The following is a 14,434-nucleotide window of genomic DNA, read 5'->3' on the forward strand; positions in this document are numbered from 1 at the left end:
TCCAAATGCAAATACCACACTTATGCCGTGTACACACGAGCGGACTTTTCGACCGGACTGGTCCGACGGACCGAGTCCGGCGGACAATTCGGCCGTGTGTGGGCTTCATCGGACCTGCAGCGGACTTTTTCGGTCGAAAATCTGACGGACTTTAGATTAGGAACATGTTTCAAATCTTTACGTCAGAACTCCGCTGGACCCAGTTCATATCGAAAAGTCAACTCGTCTGTATGCTAGTCCGACGGATGAAAACCGACGCTAGGGCAGCTATTGGCTACTGGCTATCAACTTCCTTATTTTAGTCCGGTCATATGTCATCACGTACGAATCCATCGGATGGTGTGATCGTGTGTAGGCAAGTCCGTTTGTTTCGCAAAGTCCGTCTGAAGTCCGCCGAAAGTCCGTCGGATAGACCATTGGTCCAGTCCGGTTGAAAAGTCAGCTCGTGTGTACGCGGCATTAGAATCAACTCCAGACCTTTTACCTGCTTAATTGATGAAGAAATAACGAAGGAGTGGCCCACACCTGGCCATGAAACAGCTTTTGATTCAATTGTCCAATTACTTTTGGCCCTGTGAAAAAAGGGGAGATGACTATTCTTAAGAGCTGTAATTCCTAAATCCTTCCTCCAATTTGGATGTACATACCCTCAAATTAAACCTGAGAGTGCGCACTTTTAGCCCATATCTACTATATGACTATAGCTTGAATTTGTTTTGGTAAATACCTGAAAAAATCTAGAATTGTGCCTGTGACCAAACATATATGGACCCAACGGTGTGTGTGTGTGTATATATTTACATATATATATATATATATATATATATATATATATATATATATATACACACATATATATATATATATATATATATATATATATATATAAAATTATTATTATTATTATTATATATTTTTTTTTTTTATTAATTTTATTGAATTGAATTACATTTTCATTTTATTTCACCTAATTTTTATTTTATTGTACTGATAAGAAATTTAAGCGAAATAAATAAATATACTTCTTGTTTTCTTGTATTATATTTTATTATATTTCACCTATAATATTTTCCTTTTTTTTTCATTATACTGATAGCCCTAATTGAATGGGATAAGTTGCTCTAATTTAGCAAAAGTTAGCAGACATCGCCCTCTAGTGGCTGTTTTGTATATTTACGTGTATGTTTTGCAAAGTGCACTTTCTTTCTCGAACATCACGGGACACAGAGCCACAGTAATTACTGATGGGTTATATAGGTATCACTGGTGATTGGACACTGGCACACCCTATCAGGAAGTTCAACCCCCTATATAATCCCTCCCCCTTGCAGGGATACCTCAGTTTTTACGCCAGTGTCTTAGGTGATGGACGTGTAAAGATGTCCTGTGCTGAGCTCCAAAGGGAATATCCTAAGATCCTATACTGGGGCAAGCCAGGCGAACCGGATCCATTCAAAGTGTCTTTTCATGGCCGAATTGAATGGTACCCGGGCCTCGTGTCCGAAGAAACGAGGTTTTACCCGTAATGCTTCTCTTTTTAGAGAGCTGGACCCCGCAGATCAGAAAATGGCTTTAAACTTCCTAATTTCTGGCGAGGTGCTTTACGGTCCCAGAACTGTTGGATCCCCCTACTGATGGGGGCCCCAGTCTCTGACGGTTTTTTTCAAACGGAGCCCACCGTGAGAGGTGAAGATTGGGTCTGTGTAAACGGCACCCTGCGGCTGGATAAGGTAAGAGGAGATTCCACAGAATTTTTGAGTTCTAGTGGCTTTTCTCCTTTAAGGTAAATGCATGCTATGCCTATTGTGACCACCGGGGGCTGCCAAGAGCACAAACCTACACATGCTGACTGATTGTCTCAGGTGTTGTAATCGCTGTGTATGTCCCAGCGTATCAAGCAGGCTGCAAGCAGGTAAGGTGGATGGGGGGATTTCTCATGTTTGAATGTTCCCCCCCAGGCTAGAGAGGGGCCACAGGGGTCTAGAAAGTGGTTATACCACCCGGGCTCTGTGGCCTAATGGCCACCATCTCTGAAGATAGCCGTTCAGGCAAATCTTGTTACCAGTCTCCCTCCTTCCCCCCCCCCCCCATCCCCAGCCTTTTCTCCAGAGCATGACAGGAGAGTCGGCAGTGCGGGAAGCGCTCGTTTTTTTCAAAACTCGAGGGGGGGGGGGGCGGTAGAGGAGGGGGCGGGATGTCAGCACAGAGTGTTTAGACTCCCACTCAGGCCAGCTGCAGGCTATTAAAGGCACTCTGTACAGGTGCACTCAGCCTTCTGAGAGACACAGAGCTGACGGTCGCATGTAAGGTGGGACACAGGCATTCTCCTAGGCAGCATTTACTGAAGTAACACCAGACTGAGCATTGGGTAGCAAGGCTTTTAGCCAGACTACATCGCTCAGCGGACAGTGTTCATTTGTATACCTCACACCTTGTTGCTTTGCACTATGGGTAGAAGAGGTTCAAGCACCCCAGGAACCAGAGACACTAGGGGATCTCGTTCAGGTTCTGAGGGCCCCCTGTCGGCAGCATCCTTCCCCCCTAAAGATGGGCCAGGGACGGCTAGCCAGGGAGAGCCATCGGGGTCAGGGGCTACACCTGCTTCTGGCACTTCAGCCCCTGTATATATTACACAAGAGGTTTTTTCCCTCAACCATTAATGGTCTAGAGGAAAGATTAATGGCCGTGATTACATCTTCACTCAGTGGAAGAAAACGCACTAGGCTTTCCTCTGTTCCCCAAGACCCTCAGACAGAGGAGCTCTGGGATAAAGGAGATGAATCCCTTTCAGAGGATCAGGATGGGATGGATGATTCCTCTTCGGAGGATTCAGGTGGAGAGGGACCCTCTGCGACTTCCCAAGAGGAGAAAGTCTTAGTGCAGATCCTCACTGGATTGGTCCGCTCCACATTTAAGTTGCCCATACCTGAAACTGCTAAAGAATCCTCTTCTGCTTTGGGGTCACTGAAACCTTTCCAAGCAGCACATGCTTTTCCTGTTCATACTTTACTTGAAAAGCTTATTTAGTCTGAGTGGGATCACCCAGACAAACGTTTTTTTCCGCCGAGAAAGTTTTCAACACTTTATCCGATGGAAGAAAAGTTTATTAAAATGTGGGGAATACCAGCTATTGATGCCGCCATTTCCTCCATAAATAATAGCCTGACTTGTCCTGTAGACAATGCTCAGATGCTGAGGGATCCTGTAGATAAAAGGATGGAATCCCTATTGAAGGATGTTTTCTCCTTAGCAGGATCAGTGGCCCAACCTGCAATAGCAGCGATTGGAGTCTGTCAATACTTAAGAGACCATGTTAAGCAGGTCATCAAAGTATTACCTGAACAGCAGGCCCAGGGGTTTGCTAACCTTCCAGCGGCCTTATGCTTTGTGGTTGACGCCATTAGAGATTCTATCGTGCAAACCTCCCGTCTTTCACTGGGGTTGGTGCATATACGTAGAATCCTATGGTTGAAAAATTGGTCAGCCGAAGCACCATGTAAGAAGCTACTGGCTGGGTTTCCATTTTGTGGTGCAAGGTTGTTTGGAGAGGACTTGGATAACTATATCAAGAGAATCTCTTGTGGGAAAAGCACTCTCTTACCTGTCAAGAAGAAGAGTAAGCGTCCCTCTTTCAAACGGACTCTTTCCCCAGCGCCGGGGGCTTCAGCCTCCAGGCAGTCTCGACGGCCGCCTCCATCGGGGTCCAGAGACAAGAGTCAACCCCAGGGACAAAAGAAGTCCTGGGGAAAGAAGCCTACTAGGCAAAACACTAAGACCTCTGCATGAGGGGGCGCCCCCGCTCACTCGAGTGGGGGGAAGACTGCGACAATTCTCAGAGCTCTGGCAGGAGGACTTCCAGGACAGATGGGTAGTCTCCACGGTAACCTTAGGGTACAAGCTGGAGTTTCAGGAATTCCCTTCTCCTCGGTTCCTCAGATCAAATGTTCCCAGAGACCCAGAGAAGAAGCAGTCGCTCCTTCTAGCGTTAGAGCGACTTTTGTCGCAGGAGGTCATTATGATAGTTCCCGCAAAGGACCAGGGATTGGGCTTCTATTCCAACCTTTTTACGGTCCAAAAGCCAAATGGGGATGTCAGGCCCATTTTGGACTTAAGGGATCTGAACCGATTCCTAAGGATTCAATCCTTCCGCATGGAATCAATTCGAACAGTAGTTCCCACCCTGCAGGGAGGAGAATTTCTGGCATCAATAGACATCAGAGATGCATATCTGCATGTGCCCATTTTTCCTGCTCATCAGAAGTTTCTGCGCTTCGAGGTAGGAGGGCGCCATTTCCAGTTTATGGCTCTGCCCTTTGGGATAGCCACTGCACCTCGAGTGTTCACAAAGATCTTGGCTCCTCCTCTGGCCAGATTAAGGGCTCAGGGTATAGCTGTCATAGCATACCTAGACGACCTGCTCTTGATAGACCGGTCGGTAGCCTCTTTGAATGGAAACTTGAGGACCACGGTCAGGTATCTAGAACACCTGGGTTGGATCCTCAACTTAGAAAAGTCTTTCCTAAAACCAGTAAGAAGACTGGAATATTTAGGTCTGATTATACATACAAGCCAGGAGAAAATATTTCTACCCCCAGGCAAAGATCACTGCTTTGAGAGAGCTGATTCTGACAGTAAGGACCAAGAAGGGTCCCTCAGTCCGCCTTTGTATGAGGCTACTAGGGAAGATGGTGTCTTCATTCGAAGCAGTTCCCTATGCTCAGTTTCACTCAAGAATGCTGCAACACAGTATTCTGTCGACCTGGAACAAGAAGGTTCAGGCATTAGACTTTCCGATGCACCTGTCGCATGCGGTGCGTCAGAGCCTCAATTGGTGGCTCATACCCGAAAACCTGCAGAAGGGGAAATCCTTTCTACCGGTTACCTGGACGGTGGCAACAACAGATGCCAGTCTGTCAGGTTGGGGAGCAGTTCTGGAACAGGCTGCGGTCCAAGGAGTATGGTCCAAGACAGAGAGGACCTTACCCATCAACATTCTGGAGATCCGGGCGATACATCTAGCTCTAAAAGCCTGGACTATCAGGCTACAGGGTTGTCCGGTCAGGATCCAGTCCGACAATGCCACAGCAGTGGCTTATGTCAATCATCAGGGAGGCACCCGGAGCCGAGCTGCTCAAAAAGAGGTGAACCAGATCTTAGTCTGGGCAGAGATGCATGTGCCATGCATATCGGCAGTTTTCATCCCGGGAATAGAGAATTGGCAGGCGGACTATCTAAGTCGCCAGCAGTTACTTCCAGGGGAATGGTCTCTGCATCCCGACGTCTTTTGGGCCATATGCCAAAGATGGGGGGTTCCAGATGTAGATCTCTTTGCATCCCGATTCAACAAAAAGATAGACAGATTTGTGGCAAGGACAAAAGATCCTCTTGCATGCGGGACGGATGCGTTGGTGATTCCGTGGCATCGGTTCTCACTGATTTACGCATTCCCGCCTATTCTGCTACTACCACGACTCCTTCGCAGGATCAGGCAGGAAAGGAAGTCGGTACTTCTGGTGGCCCCCGCTTGGCCCAGAAGGACTTGGTATGCAGAAATAGTAAGGATGACGGTGGGTTCCCCGTGGACCCTACCGGTACGCCCAGACCTGTTATCTCAAGGTCCAGTGTTCCATCCTGCCTTACAAACGCTAAATTTGATGGTTTGGCTATTGAGACCCACGTTCTGAAGAGTCGTGGGCTCTCAGGTCCTGTCATATCTACCTTGATTAATGCAAGGAAGCCAGCTTCCAGGATGATTTATCATAGAGTCTGGAAAGCTTATATAACCTGGTGTGAATCCAGAGGTTGGTATCCCAGGAAATATGTCATAGGTAGAATCCTTGATTTTCTACAGATGGGATTAGAGATGAAGCTGGCCTTGAGTACCATCAAGGGCCAGGTTTCTGCTTTATCAGTATTATTTCAGCGGCCACTTGCTTCGCATTCTTTGGTCCGAAACTTTATGCAGGGGGTGATGCGTCTTAATCCTCCGGTTAAAGCGCCCCTAAACCCCTGGGACTTGAATTTGGTCCTGGCTGTGTTACAGAAACGGCCTTTTGAACCAATAAGTCAGATTCCTTTGGTCTTGTTGACAAGGAAATTAATTTTTCTGGTGGCCATCTCTTCTGCTAGAAGAGTATCAGAATTAGCAGCTCTTTCCTGTAAGGAGCCTTATTTGATTGTACACAAGGATAGAGTGGTACTGCGCCCTCATCCTAGTTTTTTACCGAAGGTGGTTTCTGATTTTCATTTAAACCAAGACATTGTTCTACCTTCCTTTTTTCCAGATCCCTGTTCTCCGGAAGAGAGATCTCTACATTCGTTGGATGTAGTAAGAGCAGTTAAGGCCTATCTAGGGGCAACTACTCAGATCCGCAAGATGGATGTTTTGTTTGTGCTGCCAGAGGGTCCCAATAGAGGACAGGCAGCGTCAAAAGCTACCATTTCTAAATGGATTCGACAGTTGATCATTCAAGCTTACGGTTTGAAACAGAAGATTCCTCCGTTTCAGATCAGGGCACATTCCACAAGGGCTATTGGTGCTTCTTGGGCAGTGCATCACCGGGCCTCTATGGCTCAAATCTGCAAGGCCGCAACCTGGTCTTCAGTTCATACATTCACCAGATTCTATCAGGTGGATGTGAGAAGGCATGAGGATATCGCCTTTGGGCGTAGTGTGCTGCAGGCAGCGGTACAGGGTCCTCAGGTCTGATTGCACCCTACTTGGTCGTGGTTCCCCCCCCTCAGGTAGCATTGCTCTGGGACATCCCATCAGTAATTACTGTGGCTCTGTGTCCCGTGATGTTCGAGAAAGAAAATAGGATTTTTTAAAACAGCTTACCTGTAAAATCCTTTTCTTTCGAAGGACATCACGGGACACAGAGGTCCCGCCCCTCTTCTAATACACTATATTGCTTGGCTACAAAACTGAGGTATCCCTGCAAGGGGGAGGGATTATATAGGGGGTTGAACTTCCTGATAGGGTGTGCCAGTGTCCAATCACCAGTGATACCTATATAACCCATCAGTAATTACTGTGGCTCTGTGTCCCGTGATGTCCTTCGAAAGAAAAGGATTTTACAGGTAAGCTGTTTTAAAAAATCCTATTTTCTGGCTGCTTGTGCGCCGTTTCTGAGATTGTGTTCACTTCAGATATACAGTAAGAATCAGGGAAAAGTCTGCCCTCAAAGCCTTCAGCTTTGAAAAAGTCCTATTATCTTTAAGAGAAAGATGACTCCCACTCCATGTGCTGCATTTTTTTTTTAAATGACAGCAGTGGACAGTTTGGTAGCCCTCAACTTATTTTGAAATTGAATATACAATATATATATATATGTAAAGCGCTGCATAAGTTCACAGTACTATATATATATATATATATATATATATATATATATATATATATATATATATATATATACACAGTGCCTGTAATAATAGTAATATTAAAAATAATAATAATGCAAGCAAATATAAAGTATGTGTTTTTAATGTAGCAATATGAAAATGTTTTTTACAGTGTATTTAAAAAGTTTTTTTTAGTTTTGGCTAAAAAAACAAACAAAAAAAAAACGCTTAGTTTACGGTTTACTGTCCATGCCATTGGGGTGATAACTCTTCACTTCCTGTCCCAGAGATGCAACAGGAAGTGAGGAGTAATCTCTACAAAATGAGGATAGTTCCCATTTATGACAGTTGTCACTAAAACAGGTATCCCCATTTCCATTTTTTGGGTATTTCACACCAATGGTCAAGAGTACAACTAGAGAGGTTGAAACTCTCCAATGGGGACATAAGAAAGGTAAACACATGACAGGGCTTCTAATCCTACCCTACTTTTTTTCGAAGCTAAAAAAAACAGAGAGAGAGGGAGAGAGAGAGAGAGAGAGAGGGAGAGAAAGCGTGAGAGAGAAAATGAGAGAAAGAGAGAAAACAAGAGAGAGAGAGCGAAAGAGAGAAAATTAGAGAAAGAGAGAGAACACAAAAAAGAGACACAAGAGAGAACGACAGAAAAAAGGAGAGAAATAGAGAGAGAAAAAGAGAGATAATGTGAAAGAGAGAGATAGAAAAAGGACACAAGAGAGAATGCAAAAGATAGAGAGAGAAAAAAGAGAGAATGTGAAAGAGAGAGAAAAAGAGAGAGCAAGGGCGAGAGAACGCAAAAAAGAGAGAGAAGAGAGAGAAAGAGAGAGAGCGTGAAAAGGAGAGAGAGAGTGCGGGAGAGAGCGCAGAAGAGATAGAAAAAAAGAGAGAGAGAGGGAGAGAGAGAGAAAAAAGAGAGAGAGAGAGAGAAAGAGAGAGAGAGAGAGAGAAAGAGAGAGAGAGAGAGAAAAAAGAGAGATAGAACACAAAAGAGAGAGAGAGAGACAGAAAGTAAGAGAGAGAGAGAGTGAGAGAAAGAGAGAGAGAAAGCAAGAGTGAGCGAGTGATTTTTTTAAATCCCTACATTACGGTAAAAAATGTTTTGCCACTTGCTGTGCCTCGTCCCCACTCTAAACACTTACCTAAGTTCTATGTCGATCCAGCGCTGTGCCCATCTGCAGGCCTTCTCTCCTGTCTTCCTCTTCTTACAGGATGTTCATGCAGCAGCCATTGGCTCCTGCTGCTGTCAGTCAAATCCTGAGAGGAGGAAGTGGGGGGGGGCAGGGCCAAGCTACGTGCATCTTTGGATGCACACAGCCCGGGAGGAGCGCGTCCACACAAGTGCCCCCATAGCACACAGCTTGCTATGGGACCAGACACAGAAGAGGAGTATAGGAGAGCGCTGGCGTGGGACCCCAGAAGAGGAGGTGAGAGGCTGCTCTGTGCAATACCAGGTTACGTATAACATGTTTATTACTGTATAAAATTACTATAATAAAAAAAAATGCATTTAGAAACATGTTAAGACCAAATTCTCCATTTATCAGTCCCACGAATGAAAGGCTTCCTAAGCTCTAAGAAGGTCCATGCTTTTTTTTGTGTGGATTATTTCATTGGTCATTGGACATTTGTGATGTAAATCTTCTATATTGTTATTGTCTTGTGCTACTCTAATAGCAGTATTGTCTTGTATTACTTTTACGTTATTTAAGGGTCATGACAAAATCCATTTAGGTTTTGTTAACCTGAACACTCAACTTAGAAGCAGATAAACACGTCCAGCCATGATTTATGGATTAAACTCTTCTTGCTCTTGAAGTTTGAATTCATCTTATATGTTACTTTGCTGGCACAGGTCGGGTTATGTCTTTTTTGCAAAAGCGGCTCCTTCTATTCAGTCATTTTTATTGGACGGAGTTGGCGTAAACACCAGTGACAAATGGGCTTCACTGAATTATGGTGTTCTGAAATGTACGACTGAAAATGGGAACTAGAATTATGGATGTTCCATGTCCATTAGAGTAATCGGATCTAGTAAAGGGGCCATATAAATATCAAGAGTCACAATCTTAGTGCTGCTAAAATGTGTTCATTTTAGTTATTTATATGAGGACTTTACCGAAAGTAATACAAAAGTGGGCATAACTTTTTTAACCTACATAGGTGGTTCAAATTTTACATGTTGGTAGAGTAACTTTTCTGCTTCCTTCTTTCTTCCTTTTCTTCCTTCTTCTTTCTTCTCGTATCTTCTTCTTTCTTCTTTTTCTTCCTTCTTCTTTCTTCTCGTATCTTCTTCTTTCTTCTCCTTTTTTTCTTCTTCTGCCTCCTTTCTTCTTCTTCCTTCTTCTTTCTATTTTTTTTCTTCTTCTTTCTTCTTCCTTCTACTTCTTTCTTTGTCATCTTCTTCCTTTGTCTTCTTCCTTCTTCTTTCTTCTTCCTTCTTCTTTCTTCTCGTTTCTTCTTTTTCTTCTTTTTCTTCCTTCTTCTTTCTTCTCGTTTCTTCTTTTTCTTCTTTTTCTTCCTTCTTCTTTCTTCTCGTTTCTTCTTTTTCTTCTTTTTCTTTCTTCTTCTTTCTTCTTCTTTCTACTTTCTTCTTATTCTTTTTTTCCTCCTTTGTCTTCTTCCTTGGTCTTCTTCTTCCTTCGTCTTCTTTTTCTTTCTTCTTTCTTCGTTCTTCGTTCTTCGTTCTTCTTTCTTCTTTCTTCTTTCTTCTTTCTTCTTTCTTCTTTCTTCTTCCTTCTTCCTTCTTCTTTCTCCTTTCTCCTTTCTCCTTCTTTCTTCTTCCTTTTTTCTTCTTCCTTCTTCTTCTCGTTTCTTCTTTTTCTTCCTTCTTCTTTCTTCTCGTTTCTTCTTCCTTCTTTCTTCTTCTTTCTTCTCGCTTCTTCTTCCTTCTTTCTTCTTCTTTCTTCTCATTCCTTCTTCCTTCTTATAGGGCGTACACACGGTCGGACTTTGTTCGGACGTTCCGACAACAAAATCCTAGGATTTTTTCCGACGGATGTTGGCTCAAACTTGTCTTGCATACACACGGTCACACAAAGTTGTCGGAAAATCCGATCGTTTTAAACGCGGTGACGTAAAACATGTACGTCGGGACTATAAACGGGGCAGTGGCCAATAGCTTTCATCTCTTTATTTATTCTGAGCATGCGTGGCACTTTGTCCGTCGGATTTGTGCACACACGATTGGAATTTCCGACAACGGATTTTGTTGTCGGAAAATTTTATCTCCGGCTCTCCAACTTTGTGTGTCGGAAAATCCGATGGAAAATGTCCGATTGAGCCCACACACGGTCGGAATTTCCGACAACACGCTCCGATCGGACATTTTCCATCGGAAAATCTGACCGTGTGTAAGGGGCATTATTCTTTTTTTCTTCCTTTGTCTTCATCCTTTGTCTTCTTCTTCCTTCTTCTTCTTTTTCTTTCTTCTTTCTTTTTCTTTCTTCTTTCTCCCGTCTCCTTCTTTCTTCTTCCTTCTTTCTTCTTCTCCTTTCATCTCGTTTCTTCTTTTTCATCCTTCTTTCTTCTCGTTTCTTCTTCTTCCTTCTTCTTTCTATTTTTTTCTTCATTCTTCTTCCTTCTACTTCTTCCTTCATCTTCTTCCTTCTTCTGTCTTCTTTTTTCTTCTCCTCCTCCTCCTCCTTCTCCTCCTTCTCCTCCTTCTCCTCCTTCTCCTCCTCCTCCTCCTTCTTCTCCTCCTTCTCCTCCTCCTCCTCCTCCTCCTCCTCCTCCTCCTTCTTCTCCTCCGCCTCCTCCTTCTCCTCCTCCTCCTTCTCCTTCTGCTCCTCCTCCTCCTCCTCCTCCTCCTCCTCTTCTTCTTAAAATAAAGCACTCCTCCTCCTCCTCCTTCTTCTCCTCCTTCTTCTCCTCCTTCTCCTTCTCCTTCTCCTCCTCCACCTCCTCCTTCTCCACCTCCTCCTCCTCCTCCTCCTTCTTCTTCTCCTCCTTCTCCTCCTCTTCCTCCTCCTCCTCATCCTCCTCCTCCTCCTCTTCTTCTTAAAATAAAGCACTCCAAGCAGAAACAATGTGCCCTCATTGAGTTCCTGACCAAGGAGGGGTGCAGGCTGTCCGACATCCACAGAAGGATACAAAATGTTTACGGAGATAACACCATTGACAAGAGCAATGTCATTGGTGACTCTTGCCAGGGGCGTCGGCTCTGTAAACATTCTGTAGCCTTTTGTGGATGTTGGACAGCCTGCACTCCTCCTTCATCAAGAACTCAGTGATGGCACATTGGTTTTGCTTGGAATCCTTTACTCAACTGCAATGAAAAAGAAGAAGAGTTACTATAGAGAAAGAGTTACTCTACCAACATGTGAAATTTGAACAACCTATTTATTAACTTACATAGGTCTTTCAAATTTCACATGTTGGTAGTGTAACTCTTTCTCTATAACTGGACCAGTAACTGGTCGTCTTCTTCTTATTTGTCATTGCAGGTAAATAATGGATTCCAAGCAGAAGCAACATGCTGTCAATGCTTGATGAAGGAGGAGTGCAGGCTGTCCAACATCCACAGAAGGCTACAGAATGTTCCTGGAGATGACACCATTGACAAGAGTCACCAATTACAAGACATTGCTCTTGTCAACTGTGTCATCCTCATAAACGTTCTGTAGCCTTCTGCGGATGTTGGACAGCCTCACCCCTCCTTCATCAGGAACTCAATGATGTCACGTTGCTTCTGCTTGGAATCCATTATCATAGAAAACGATCAATAAATGGTCTATTCCATGCTGTTTCGTACTCACTCAGTCACTATGAGATCCATTTTGCAAAAAACCTGGTTGATCCTGCTCTCCATCTCCCCCTTCTGTCCATGTCCCCAATTCAGTTAGGGATTTTGCAGCAGTGGTGGCAACTCTGCACATGCTCAGTTTTCAGTGAATTTCTATGCTGAGCATTTCCTCCATATCACATTTGAGTAGCCCATGTGACTATAGTGTCACACATGTAGGCGTATACACAGTGCTAAATGACAGCCCACTTCCTCCTCCTCCATGTCCACTAACCATCTACACACAATGGGGGGGCGGGATATTACATGTAGATTAATGGAGGCTTCACCTCCCTCCTATTCTAAGACACAGGCTGGAGGGGCGTGACGCAGTCCGTGACTGGCAGAAATCCACCCACACCAAAAATAATAAAGATTTGATTTCAAATATGTATTTTAATTTAAAACAGTTTATTGATATGAATTATTTATTTTTACTCTGTATTCCAAAGGCTGGTTTTTTTTTGAACATGTGACCAGCAGCAGAGGACTAGAAGCTCCTCCTGCTTATGTTTCCCTGCAGACAGGCTGGGAGAGAGCCGGGTCATGTGACAGCTGGATATCGATTAGGAAAAAAGTACTCAGATGTATTTTTTTATTAATTAAAAATTTAAATAATTCAAATAATTACAGTTCCATCATCCCCATACAGAAACAGAAGGGACAATGTAAATTAAACAGTGTGTGTTTAGTATCACTTTAATAAAAAGAAGTTATGCCCACTTTTGTATCACTTTCGATACAGCCCTCGAATTTTTAAAATATCATAAAACACATTATATAGGCAAACATTACATGGCTGGCATCACATCTTCTCTGGTGAGTAGCAGCCAATGGACACTGTGGACCCTGGACAGAAGGGTAGACCTATCATTTTTTGTTGGTTTATTGTTTTTCAGGTGAAGCTGACATTGAAAGTGATGAAGATGATGAAGACGATGATGACGATTGTAAGAAATCTTCCATGGAAGAGGTGAGACTCTTTGTAACCCATTTATTTGGGTTATTTATATATTGTAGGGTTTACCTTCGCGTTACCATAGTGGACGACTTTGTTCTTGTTTTGGGTGATTAGGCAAACATTTGGGTGTTCCCACTGCTTTCTTCATAGCTCCCAATGGTTCCTGATTTCGAGGGACTGTCCCTCATTTGGAGCAATGTCCCTCTGTCCCTCATTTGGAGCAATGTCCCTCTGTCCCTCTTTCCTCCTCGTCTGCCCCTCATTTTGGTCTGATCTATATAGTTGTATATAAAATGCACTTTTAAAGGGGTTGTAAAATCTACAGGTTATTGCATTCTATCCATTAACCACTTAAGGAGCGGAAGGATTTGCCCCCTTTATGACCAGGCCATTTTTTGCGGCACTTTAACTGACGTTGTATCCAAACAAAATTTATGTCCTTTTTTCCCCCAAAAATATAGAGCTTTCTTTTGGTGGTATTTGATCACCTCTGCGTTTTTTTTTTTTTTGTTTTTGTTTTTGTTTTTTTTTTAAGCAAATAAAGAGCGCCAATTTTGAAAACGAAAAAAAAAAAATTTACTTTTTGCTATAATAAATATCCCCCCAAAAAATGTAAAAAAACAAATTTCTTCATCAGTTTAGGCCGATATGTATTCTTGTACATATTTTTGGTAAAAAAAAAAAAAAAATCGCAATAAGCGTATATTGATTGGTTTGCGCAAAAGCTATAGCGTCTACAAAATAAGGAATAGATTTATGGCATTTTTATTATTAATTCTTTTTTTAATAGTAGTACTGGTGGTGATCAGCAATTTTTAGCGGGGCTGCGACATTGCGGCGGACAGATCGGACACTTTTGACACTTTTTTGGGATCACTGACATTTATAAAGCGATCAGAGCTAAAAAAAAAAAAAAAATAGCCACTGATTACTGTATAAATGTCACTGGCAGGGAAGGGGGTAACACTAGGGGACGATCAAGGGGTTAACTGTGTTCCCTGGGGAGGTGCTTCTAACTGTATGGGGGCTGGGCTGACTGCAGGAGGAGTCAGATCGCTGTTCCTAATCACTAGGAACAGCAGTTCTCTCTCTCTCTTCCCCTGACAGAATGGAAATCTGTCTGTTTACATTGACACATCCCCATTCTGTCACTCTCAGGAGCGATCGCAGGTGGCCAGCGGACATCGCGGCCGCTGGGCATGCGCATCGGCTCTGGCATCGCGCCACGTGCGCGCCCCCCCCAGAGGTCTTAAAGCGGCTGACGTACAATGACGGTGATTCACCCAGGAGAGCCAACCTGGCACAGTACAAGTGCGGCGGCTGGCCTTTAA

The 14,434-nt window shown here is 43.7% G+C and overlaps 1 protein-coding gene across 2 annotated transcripts in view; it reads left to right on the plus strand.

The window, feature by feature from the left end:
* Positions 1-14,434, plus strand: part of PLCB1 (phospholipase C beta 1) — an 887,199-nt gene that overhangs the window by 673,255 nt on the left and 199,510 nt on the right. For both annotated transcript variants that reach the window (XM_073628625.1, XM_073628626.1), the window contains exon 15: positions 13,042-13,115. In XM_073628625.1, the coding sequence (XP_073484726.1) occupies positions 13,042-13,115 (74 nt within the window). The remainder of the gene's footprint in view (positions 1-13,041; positions 13,116-14,434) is intronic.

This window comes from Aquarana catesbeiana, linkage group LG04, assembly GCF_042186555.1.
Source record: "Aquarana catesbeiana isolate 2022-GZ linkage group LG04, ASM4218655v1, whole genome shotgun sequence".
NCBI lineage: Eukaryota > Metazoa > Chordata > Amphibia > Anura > Ranidae > Aquarana > Aquarana catesbeiana.